The sequence below is a fragment of the Pholis gunnellus genome, assembly GCF_910591455.1.
Source record: "Pholis gunnellus genome assembly, chromosome: 4".
Classification (NCBI taxonomy): Eukaryota; Metazoa; Chordata; class Actinopteri; order Perciformes; family Pholidae; genus Pholis; species Pholis gunnellus.
In genome coordinates this window covers 11,020,285-11,033,612 of record NC_136530.1, presented here as the reverse complement: position 1 = coordinate 11,033,612, position 13,328 = coordinate 11,020,285, and the positions used below count along the sequence as shown (strand labels likewise).

The 13,328-nt window shown below is 41.0% G+C and overlaps 1 protein-coding gene across 1 annotated transcript; it reads left to right on the top strand.

Annotated features, from left to right (window-relative positions):
* Positions 1 to 5,190: 5,190 nt before the first annotated feature.
* Positions 5,191 to 7,603, top strand: LOC306695132 (zinc finger BED domain-containing protein 4-like). Its single transcript, XM_079158281.1, has 5 exons — positions 5,191 to 5,297; positions 5,562 to 5,685; positions 5,901 to 6,040; positions 6,128 to 7,193; positions 7,273 to 7,603. Exons 1-5 carry the CDS (start codon positions 5,199 to 5,201, stop codon positions 7,596 to 7,598), a joined length of 1,755 nt encoding a protein of 584 aa, XP_079014407.1. The 5' UTR covers positions 5,191 to 5,198; the 3' UTR covers positions 7,599 to 7,603.
* The last annotated feature ends 5,725 nt before the right edge of the window (positions 7,604 to 13,328 follow it).

The following is a 13,328-nucleotide window of genomic DNA, read 5'->3' as shown; positions in this document are numbered from 1 at the left end:
AGACGGAAACCGGAACGACGGCGGCGGCTCCAGAGGTGGCGACCACGACGACGGAGGTACTGAAGGCGACAACTGCGACGAGGACGGCAACCGAGACTGCGCCCGGCCTCGGTGATCGGAGGGAGGGTAAACCAAGAGATAGAGCGCGGCAGCAGACGGAGCGGACCCAGGGAGGACCAGATGTGACCCGGGGGCCGAGACCGACACCGGGAAAACAGACGACTGTTCCGGCGAAGGGTCCTGCCGTGCAGGCGAGTGCGAGGGAATGGACGGGGATGGGGTCCTCCCTGGATGCCTGCGAACTCAGCGACAGTGAGCCGCCAGGCTCTCCTCTGCTGCTGACAGAGCCCTCCGACTCGGACAGGGTACAAGAGGTGAGAAAAAGACTGAGCAAGGCGGTAAAAAGACACGGGAGGAAGAAGAAGCGGGATGGTTAAATAATAATTCATGTATTTTCTATTTTTATTATATATACCTGTACTCGCTGATCAGATGGCTACTGACTACCTGAAAATAACGTCCCTGAACACAAATGGGTTTAAGAACACCAACAAGGTCCGAGCTGTGTTAGATAGAAACAAACAAGCGGACATCATCTGTCTGCAAGAAACCGGGTGGGATCTAACTAACGTCAGGTTTGTTCAAAAGCAGTGGGACGGGACGCTATACTCCCAGGAAGGAGAGGGGAGAGCAGGGGGAGTAGCAGTACTGATTAGTAAAAAATATAACTAATAGTAAGTGTATATATAAAGCTACTGATGGCAAGTGCATTATTATAGATATCCTAATTGAAAATGAAATCGTTAGACCTATTAATATACATGCCCCTAACAGAGGATGAGAGAAAAATATTTTATACAGGCCTAAATAGATGGATAACTAATAAAACAATTATAATAGGGGACTTTAATGTAATACTGAATAGTAGTGATACCTCCGGTGATGCCTACAAAAATGATACAAGTAGGACAGCACTAAAAAATATGATTAGAAATATGAATTTAACTGATATGTGGAGAGTGTTTAACCCCAGGGCTAGAGGCTATTCCAGGAGGCAGGTGGTACTGGGAAGGCTGAAGCAATCCCGTATCGACCTGGCTCTGGTTGCTTCGGGTCTGGTTAAAAAAATAACTGATATGAAGTACGTTTTTAATACTTTGAGTGACCACTCCTATGTTGACCTGAAAATAGGGGATAACAACGCCAAAAGGGGAAAGGGGATTTGGTGTTATAATAATAGCCTACTAGAGGATAAGGGCTACAAAAATAAGATAAAGACTTTATTAATGCAAAGTGCAAATGATATATTATATGTCGAAAATAAAATAGAGTATTGGGAAGGCCTTAAGGTAAGAATTAAAAGAATGAGTATTAACTTTAGTAGGAATAAAAGATGGGAGGAAAAAAGACAGGAGAGTATACTAACTGATCAGCTGAGCGAGGAAGTACGAAGGGGAGAACTGGATAGCAATTATGAGAGTGAGAACTATGAAATATATAGGAATAAACTAGCAGCAATTGAGGCCAAACGATGCAGGGGGGCGGCGGTCAGGAGCAGGTCTCAAATGCTGCTAGAAGGGGAGAAAAGTACAGCCTTCTTCCTAGGCTTGGAGAGAACAACTCAGGAAAGCCAGTACATTCACCAACTACTGACGACTGACGATAGAGCATGTGGAGACATACTGAACATAGTGCGGGATTTTTATACTGATTTGTACAGAGGGCGAAGCCCACAAAAAGAGCAGACTGAGGTGATGACTGATCAGATTAGGACCCAGATTAGTGGAGGTGACCAACTCTATTGCGACCTCCCAATAACAACACAGGAGATAGAGGTGGCCATAAAAAGCCTCAACAAAAATAAGAGCCCGGGCGCTGACGGCCTTACGGCAGAGCTGTACGGGAGCTTTCCTGAGTTGTTCTCTCCGATCCTGCGTCAAGTGTTTGAGGAGATGGAGCGGAAAAACACAACATCAGAAAAGATAACGGAGGGGATCATTACATTAATATATAAAAAGAAGGGCACAAGGGATAAGTTAGAATTTTATAGGCCAATAAGTATACTTGCGGAATTTCCCGAAACCAGAGCCTCGGACGTGCGAGCGGCCATCCGGAGGAAGTGCAACAATGAGCATTTTAACCCAAAAAAAGGAACATGTTCGTATTATATTATATTATATATTATAAAATTATAGCGAAAATACTAGCAAATATAATGAGAGAAGTGATAAAAACCATAGTCATAGATACCCAAACCTATAGTATTCCCGATAGAGATATTAATGATAATATAATAGTGATAAAAAATATGGTAGATAGTATGAATAGAGGGGGAGGGTGCCTTCTGGGTATAGACCTAAAAAAAAGCATTTGACAGGGTGGAGCACGACTTTCTGTGGGAGGTACTGCGTAAATATGGGTTTGGGGATAAATATATTAACTGGGTAAAGTTATTGTATATAAAAGCAAAGAGCAGAGTGAAACAAACAAAATATATTACATCTCTTGACAAACAGCAAACACTTAACTCAAACCTCTATAAAAAGCCCTTTGGTGGGCTGTTTCTTCGCTTACAGCCATACCACCCTGAACACTAACGAGCGAGTTTTGAGGATCCATTTTTGAAATATCCCCCGTTTTCCTTTTTTGACTGAAAGGGGCGCTTTTTGTTTTTTCAACATTACGGACCCGCACGTGAACCAGACCCGGACCGATCCAACGACGACCCCGATGGACAACCCCAATAAGTTGGTGGCTAATAGAGAGAGCGACAATGTAGATGGCGGATTAAGAAAAGGAGAGTATGACCCAAGGAGTCTAACGGTGAATGTGGAGATGGACGGAGGTGTGGCGATGAACGCAATGGAGCTGATTGGTCATGTGCAGCTGCTGTGCAGCACACTCCTGGCGTGCCGAGTAATCAACGCCGGGAAATTCGAAATAACCATGAGCCATCCGAAAGGAAAGGACAGGCTCATGGAGGGATTCAAAGTCGGGGACACTAGGGTGCACGCCAAAGAAATATCTAACGATGAACTGATTGTTTCCTTTTTGAACCTTCCGTTTTATGTGAAGATCGAGGACATACTGGCGAAGTCGCAGTACTGGGGGGTTACAGCAGTTTCCCCCATAAAAAGAAGGATGTGGCCGGGCTCGAGAGTTACGGACGGTACCCGCTTCATGAGGGTGAGATTTAACGAGAGAGTTCAATCCCTCCCATACTCCACGAAATTCTCGACAGCGCTCGGCACTGAATACTTCAGAGTGCTGCATGATAAACAGACAAAAATATGCAGGATACGTATGTAGCCCGGGCACATTCAGAGAGAGTGCCCGGAGTTCTCGTGTTCAGCATGTCCAAAATCCACTTTCACAGCGCTGGTTTCAGCTCCTGGACTCAGGTTCGAGTCTCAGTTGGGGCTAAGCCACACATCAATGATAAAGAAATGTTTACCCAAACTTTGCCGTTTACTGAATATCACGAGATCTTCATGAGGTTGCGCACAGGAAAGGAGCCTGGCCAGAGACCCATGGATTCCAGCTCTGTCTTCATCCAGATCCTCTGCTGCTGTGAACAGGTCCACTGGCTGACATCCTGGTCGTAGCCAGGGAGCTGTGAAGGAGGACGGGTGGGGACAGCTCACGGTCTGGGTAACGGCTCACCTAGTCAGGCAAGAATAAACAGAGCAAATTAGTACGATTTTGGGCGAGACTTGATTTAATCTTTTTGACATGAAAAACATTCTAATACTAACTTTGATCTCTCTGTGCAGGTGACAGTTGACCATGAAGCAAGAATATAACATCTCTACACTGTAGTCTGTGAAACTCAGCAAGCTGGACACTGGAGTGCCGCCTACATTTTGTCTGAATACCGTGCAGCAGTAACTTTATAGAATTAACAACAGTTTTGATGGGACACTACATATAGGATATTTTAAGATGCAAATACAGGTCAAATAATACACACCAGGAACTGCGACAGTCGCCTCTGTTGATGGACGACCCGCTCCTTCTGGCAGCAGACACATGAGCTCCTGGGGAATGTTGGATGCATTTCCCATCTACTTGTGAACCCTTCAGATGAGTTTGTGCAGCAGATGGTTCTACAACGGAAAACAATATAGAAACACTAGTTAGTATTGTTACTTCACCTTTCTCAGCCTCATCCAATGAAACAGACTGTTTCTCAGATTAATATATAAAGAATATACTTCATTCATACACGTGTGTTTGTTTCAATGGGTAATATTCAGTCATTGTGATGTAATCTAGGCAGGCGAAGCAACATGGCACACTTCAAACACATGCATTCAGGTGTTAGTAACACAGCAGCTTCATACATACAAGTTTCTTTTTATCCATATAAGAAAACTAAGAGTGGTACGTACCCTCATCATGACTGGTATCAATTCATAGTCACTAGGACAACAAGCAGAACACCAAAACATGAGACAGAACGCTTCAAGTCTTCATGTGGGGTAAGAAGTCATGGTCCCAGGGCTGACTGTTGACGGCAGAACGTTTTTGGTTAAAAACCTCTTTTTGTTCCTAAAGCCTGCTGTTGATGATGCAGAAACAGCATATATATATATATATTTATATATATATATATATATGTATATATATATATATGTATATGTATATATATATATATATATACATATACATATATACATATATATATATATATATATATATATATACATATACATATATATATATACATATATATATACACATATATATATACATATATATATATATATATACATATATATATATATATATATACATATATATATATATATATATACATATATATATATATATATATATATATATATATACATATATATATATATATATATATATATACATATATATACATATATATATATATATATACATATATATATATATATATATATATATACATATACATATATATATATATACATATATATATATATATATACATATATATATATATATATACATATATACATATATATATATATATATTAGTGATGGGACGAGCGACACTGGTGCATCAGCACTGTGCCGAGAGCTCAAGAGGGAAACCTCGTATCGGTGCGTGTATTGCTTTAAGAAAGAATCACGTGACCGATACAGGAACTGTGTCGTTTGGATGTGCCGCGCCAAAGTGTGTTTATCAGGAAACAAACTGTATCAACATGTCGTGGGTTTGTCGGATGGAGTTTTGCTTGATCATGGATCGTCCTAGGAAGTTTTCCCCGGTGTGGAATAATTTTGATCTCGTGACGCCAAACAAGGTAAATCTTTTTCTCCTTTATATACTATTTTTTACGGTGGCGCATTGCAATCACTTTATCAGTTTATCAAGTGAATGACCTGTGATTCATATGATAGTCAGTTAAAGAGCCTTACAGTTGCTTTATTCATGTCATCATGTAATTATGAGATCCTGATCTCGTAATCATGAGATAGGGTGTCTATTTTGTTTAACAAGTGAATGCAATGTTCTGGTAAGAGGTTTGAATTGTTTTCAGATAAATTAACTTTTTATGTTATTGTAGGTGAAGTGTCGGCTCTGCTCCACAGAGCTATCTTATATCAATAAGAGCACTTCATCAATGCTGAGGCATTATAGAGCTCGGCATGGCAATGAAGAATTGGCAGATACTCGTGAGAGTACCCCAGGTATGTTAAAATTCTCTCTAAAAATTGTGCTAAAAAAAAACATGCATGCAAAACGACAGGCTCCAGGCCTGGTATCGAACCTCCAACCCTCTTGCTGTGAGGCGACAGTGCTAACCACTACACCACCATGTCGTCTTATGTCTATTTGATATTGTTTGTAAGAATTACAGTCCTTTTATTAAGCTTTTGACAAAATAGTTCCTTTTGGCTTGCAGTTCCTAACAAGCAAGCAGTGGATGAGGCAGTGGTCAATATGATCATCAAAGACTGTCAGCCACTCAGCTTTGTTGAAAATGAGGGATTCAGGGAGCTCCTGAAGCTTATTGTACCCTCGTATGCTCTACCCAGCAGGAAGGTATGTTTAAGAATTTTAATTATATGTTTGTACTAACTATATAACTATATTTTATTGGTGTAACAGTATTTGTATGGTTATTTTCAGACCATCAAGGACTTGGTGAGCCAGAGATATGAGGAGGAGAAGGAGAAAACCAAAAAGGACCTCCAGAGTGCTGTTGCTGTTACTTTAACAGCTGATATGTGGACGTCCATGAATATGGAGGCATATCTAGCTGTTACTGGCCACTATGTGGACAAAGAAAGCCATGAACTCCATTCATCAGTCTTGGCAGTGCAGCATTTTCCTCAGAAACACACTGCAGAAAACATTGCCACGGTTAAAAGGAGCCTCATGGAGGAGTGGGGCATAGCAGGAAAGGTCAGGTGTCTTGTCACTGATGCAGCAGCAAACATGACTGCATGTGCTCGAATGCTGCAAATACGGCATACCATTTGTATAGCCCATTCCCTGAATTTAATTGTGAGAAAATCATGTGATCAAATCCCAACAATGACTGAAATACGCAACAAAACACGACACATTGTGACATACTTTCGATCGAGCGTGACTGCTAAAGAGAAGCTCACTCAAATACAGCAACAGCTGGGAACACCGGGCCATAAATTAATAAACGAGGTGCCAACACGATGGAACAGTACCTACCAAATGTTTGAAAGAATGACTGAGCAGAAGGAGGCAGTCTGGGTGTCACTGGCCTTATTAAAACCTGGCATCACTCCACTGACTCCAGAAGAATGTCAGATCATTGAAGAGATGCTCAGGGTTCTTGTTCCTTTTGACCAAGCTACAAGAGAACTGTCTGAGGAAAAAAGGGTCTCTGGGTCGAAGGTCATTCCCATGATGAGAATGCTCCACATTGAGCTTCAACGTCAGGCCACAACAGTGACACAAACAGCTGCTCAGCAACTGGCTGAAAACCTGAGGAAGCGGCTAACTGACGCTATTTGCGGCATAGAATCTCTCAGTGTGATGACTCTGGCAACTCTGTTAGATCCCAGATTTAAAAAGAATGGATTTGTTAGTCAGCAAAAGGCAAGTGAAGCGGTGAAGAGACTGCAGTCAGAATGTGCAGAAGAAATGAGGAGCCAAGAGCCTGACCCAAGAGAAGGAGAGCCTAGCTCTTCACATGGGTCAGAACCCAGTTCAGGTATGAAAATACATTTTTGTGGCACTTTGTGATATGATTTATCATGTGATAATGAAGTAATGATTGACTATTTTTTTAGGGCACAATCTCTGGAAGACTTTCGATATGGAGGTTGCAGAGACCCAGAAGACGAGGAACGCAACAGCTGACTCCATTATTGAAGTCCAACGCTACCTGGCAGAAACAAACACACCCAGAAACCAAGATCCTTTGCAATATTGGAAATGGAACCAGAACATATACCCACATCTTCATCAACTTGCACTTAAAACTCTCTGCACACCATCATCGTCTGTACCATGCGAAAGAGTATTTTCCAAGGCTGGGGAGCTGGTGTGTAAGAGGAGAAATCGCCTTGGAGCAAAGACACTCGAAAAACTTTTGTTTCTCAATAAAAATTCATGAACTGATCACTTTTTTGTCTTTTATTTCATATGATTTAACAGTTAAGTTGACAAATGTGCACATAAGTTACAAAATTGTAACTCTGAATTTTTACTCTAATTTGCTATATTTTACATACCAACTCAGTTTTAGCATTTACACGAACAAGGACTTTCTTTACCTGCAATGATTTTATAACTACTGCAGGGGTCACTATTGGGTGACCAACACAGTATCAATACAGTGCCGACACAGTTTGTTTAGTGTGTCAATACACTCCTTGAGGTATCATCGTCCCATCACTAATATATATATATATATACATATACATATATATATATATACATATATATATATATATATACATATATATACATATACATATATATACATACACACACATGCATACATATACACACATATATACATACATGGTTAATAGCAAACCGGCTGAACTGTAACTGTCTTTAAATCTTCAAGTGGTAGAAACAAAGAAATAAAAGACAGCAAATGCTTACTCACAGCTCTGCACATGTTGCTTTGAAGGAGAGATCCTCAGCATCCCTCTCTCCAGCAGGCAGAGTTAATCAGAGTCAGTATCAGAAGGCTGGTGGGTATACCGGGAGTCAGGCGAGGCGGGTAGAACCGGGGCAGGCAGGGTCGGTAACAGGAGATCAGTTCGTGAGAGCGCGCTGGAGAGTCTGGCATTGAAAACCGAAGAACAATCTGGCAACGTGTGTCTGGGAGGCAAGAGTCTATATAGGGGCTTGATTAGTGATCAGAGGCAGGTGAGTGAACAGGTGAAGGGAGTTAGACTGATGAGGAGGGAGTGACTGACAAGTAGAGTGAGGAGGGTGTGGAGCTGAACTGAGACACATGGAGAAAGTCTACACATCTTGTACTTCACTGAAAAAAATATGTATTAATACCACCACATGGTGTAAATACTCTTTAAGTAAAAGTCCTGCATTCAAATCTTACTTACTCAAAGTCTGACTGAAGTAAAAGTACACAAAATAAACTTTAAGGATCAAAAATAAAAGTACTCATGATGCATAATATTATACATTATATTATTATAATTATTGAGGCATTAATGTGTTCATCACTTTATATACTGCTGGTAGTTTAATCTGTAATAACACATAATCATTTATTAGTTGAGTATATTTTGTCTGATATCCTTAATCTGCTAAGTAACTAATGCTGTCAAACACACGTGGAGCAGTAAATGTACATAACTATGAACTACATGCATTAATGACGATACGTGACGTGATACAACGGACACGTGCGTGTTTATTTAACGTTAACGTGGTTCACATGAAGCACCGGGTCCGGTCGTAGCTTGTTGTTCTTTCGTTACGTGTCCGTAAATTAACGTCCAGAGTATATCTGACGTTAACCGGCCTCTATATTCACCGTACAGCAGTAAACGTTAAGTCATATATTTAAATGCACGTTCGTGTTAACTTGATACTTTCGGCCACAAAAACACAACAAAGTCCGACATGAATGAACCCGTATGAACAATAAAACTGAAGAAACACGACTAACTTTATCGCTTTCAAGTGAATGTCAGACAGCCCAGACTAATTATCGTGACATTTTAATTCATTGTTATTCATTTTAATGACTTACCGTTTAACGTAGTGTCCACACAGGGAAGAGCTCCAGAGAATGCGGGCTGTCGATGCTCTTTCCAGGCTGCGACTGACTGACGAACACCGGTGAAAGTCTGTCACTCGCAAAACGGCACCACAGCGCTGCTGGTGGCCAAAGATATATTACATGGTTTAGGACTACCATTGAAAATGAATGGGAAACGGTTTAGGGAGTTGGATGGGAGACTGCCTGGGAATACCAGGTGCTGTAAGCTTTTTTATTTCCCTCCTCTTTCCAAGAAGCAAAGGGCGCTGCTGCTTCTTCAGCGGACACCGACAGGCACACATGACAAGCAGTACGGCGATGTACACACAATGGAAGTGGTCCTGGTCAATGCATTACAAGTACTCTGTAAAGAGTACACCCTGACTTGCTACTTTTTCATATTGATTATTTAAAAAATGACCATAACATTATGATATACTATACGATGATTTATTTTTTGACATTTTCATGACTTATTACGCTGGGAGTCCAAGCACCGGGTGGGCTTATAGTTTTTACCAGCACAGGTGAGACGGTACGACAGGAGTTTTTTGTTCTTTTTGTTTGTTTGCTTGTTTTGTTTGCTTTACTAAATAAATAAGAAAATCGGAATCCTGCATGGACAATCTACTCTCTTCTGCCTGCGTAAAATACCGACAACGGTGCGCGTTTGATTATTGTTTGTTTTATTTTGGTTTATATGACAAATGGCCACTACATCCACTGCAAAACGTTACCCAGCCTCTGCTAATGACCAACTAATGACCTCGTGCCTTGAGAAGCTAGCTAAGTTACTGCTATAACTGCAATAAATAACTCATGTGCAACCTAACCGAACACCATTTTGAAAAGCTAACGTAATCTAATCGTCAGCTAGCTTAAAACACACGTGTTAAAGTTATAAACTGGACCGCACAGAAAATCGTCAGCATGCTAACACTCAGCTAACTTTAGCATTTAGCTTACTTGTTGAAATAAATGCTCCCAGAATGATATCTAACGTTACAGTCAATATGGTGAGAGTTACACACTCACCATTCCACTTGGTTCAAAGACGTTTCAGAAATCCCGCAGCTCCGTCAAAGCCAGGTTACATTTCGCGGTCGGACGCAGGACGAGCGGACTCCTTTGGGCTCGTCACTGCGCTGCACACGGCACTAATGCTTAATCGAGTGAAATTCAAACGCCCCCCCCCCCCTTACAGAAACGTAACCTACTAAGTTATCTCTGCTAAACATGATCATTACATCTCAATATTTCAATTGATTAGTGCAAACTACTAATTAGATTTTAGTAGTCTAATCTGAAATTAAACACATTTTCTCATGAATGTGATTTGAAGTTAGCTCATTAATGAGATTTTGAAGGGCTTTAATTTTGAAATGCTACATCAGAATGTCCTGGTACTCTCTGAGTGACACCTTCAGGTGGTCTGCTATTAACCTGTTGTGAGAAGATGTTGTAATGCACCATTTCCTCTCAAATCTCATCTGAAATTAGACACATTTTCTCATGAATGTGATTTGAAGTTAACCCCCGTGTTCAGTACATTTCTGTGTTTGACCGGGGGAGAGATTGATACCAGCAGATACAAGACTCAGCGCATTGTTTTTTTTAATAATCGCCATTTCCAAATAACTGCACACGGTTGTCTACAGAAACATAATCACAAAATATCTTACATCTCTTGACAAAAGCAAACACTTAACTCACACCTCTATAAAAAGCCCTTTGGTGGGCTGAGTATTTTTACACTGTCGTATTAGTACTTTTACTGCATTAAAAGATGTGAGTACTTCCATCTCTCTCAGGAGAAACTTGAGAAAGAGCAACAACAGAGTCAGTTTGAATCAGGAGTTCACTAAATCATCAGAAGTAATAAATCACTAGAAACTATTCAGTGAAGGAGAAACAAACTGACGACACATGATGTAAGATCACCAGAGCAACACACAGGAAGGTGCTGGATGTGCTCACAGAGATATTGATCTGTTGATTGAAGGTCAGATGGACCAATGGATTCAGAGCTGAACACATCCTGCAGCTTCATGAAGGACTCATTATAACAAAATGACTGCAGAGAGACATAATGCAACTACAGAGAGACTCAAACAACCATGAAAGTTAAAGAAAACCACAAACATGTAAAACAACTACAAGAAAATATGAAACTACTATAATAAGACTCAAACAAACACAGAAGATTTAAAACTATAAAGAGAATGAAACTCTTTCCTATATTTCTATTCGTCTAGCTCTATAGATCTATAGTTCTATGGTTCTATACTTCCATGAGCCCACATGCTGTACAGGACAATAACTAAACAGATTGGTGTCAGACCAAAGTGAGAACAAGACACCAGAGTGAAGTCTGATCCACTGGTCACACTGGAAACATGGCTGACAGAAGAAGCTGATCATGTGACAGAGACTCTTCTCTGTAAAACTAAAGACAGATAAGCCATCAGTAAAGCTCCACCTCTTCCTGTATGCAGATATACACTGAGGACAGGACACAGACACTCAGACGGGCAGAGAGACGGTTAAAGAGACAGGCAGAGAGACGGGCAGAGAGACGGGCAGAGAGACGGTCTACCTGGACGTCATGGATCACCTGTTGATGCTGATGCTGTTGTTGTGGAGCTCAGGTAGGACTCTGATTTAGAGAAGATGTGTTTTATAAATACATACACAAACACACATACACACACGCACACATACACACACATATGCACATACACGTACGCGCACACGCATACACGCATAGGCACATACACACTCATACACAAAAACACACACATACGCACACACTCTCTCACACAAACACACTAAACATGAAGACAATGGAGTGAGGTCGTATTGTTGCAATCAAATAAAAGAGTTTCAAAATAAATAAATAATTATTTGTGAATAATAATAATTAAAGTGATTAATTATTGACTGTATGAACTGTACCAGCCTCCATGTTAAAATAAAAACTTGGGATGTACCCCAGGGTAGGGAGTGAGGGAGGAGGAGGTAAGGAAACATGAGAACACCAGGGTAAGGAGTGAGGGAGGAGGAGGTAAGGAAACATGAGAACACCAGGGTAGGGAGTGAGGGATGAGGAGGTAAGGAAACATGAGAACACCAGGGTAGGGAGAGAGGGAGGAGGAGGTAAGGAAACATGAGAACACCAGGGTAGGGAGTGAGGGAGGAGGAGGTAAGGAAACATGAGAACACCAGGGTAGGGAGTGATACCTTAATGTTTTTGCAATAAATCATTCTGGGATGTTTGCTGAAATTGATTGGATGGCCCTAGAACATGTTCCACCAGCCGCCACTGATCTAAACACAGTCTTGTTTTTTAAAGCAGGTTCAACTGTCTGAATATTAACGTAACAACATCACAATACGTTTTTGGTGTAAATTGCAAATACATTTCTATTATATTTACTTATAACAACAAATATGTGTTTATTTCTCCAGGACTCCAGGCTGAAGGAAATCACACATCAACAGGTAAACAGAGAAAGAAAAGAGAAATAAAGAACCAGTGAAGCAGAACCAGCATTCATGTATTAGTTTATATTTTATTAATTAAATTCATTTCTTTACTGACGACTCTCTTGTTTCTGTTCAGAAGCTGTCAGGTTGGTGGGAGGAGACAGTCGCTGTGCAGGATCACTGGAGGTGAAACATCAAGGAGACTGGAGACCAGCATATGACTGGAGCCTGAAGACAGCAGCTGTTGTCTGTAGAGAGCTGGACTGTGGCTCTGCTGTTTCTATCAGACAGAGAGAGGAGTCCTCACAGAGATCTGTGTGGTTGATCGACTCTGACTGTGTTCAGTCTGGATCTGCTCTGAAGGATTGTGTATTATCACATTCCTCTTCCTACATCGTGAATCTCACCTGCTCAGGTAAGCCCATCAGTGACATCATCAGTGACATCATCTCTGACAGTAATGTATGCAGGTGGACACACACATGCAGCAGCTAGAATGGCAGCAGACTTGTCTGATGAGCTGCTGCCTCAGTAAATCAGGTGCTGAATGCACCAAGATATCTTTATATGTGAAACCTCCATGTCTGCTGCTTCAGGAGTCCTCTGAACCGACCA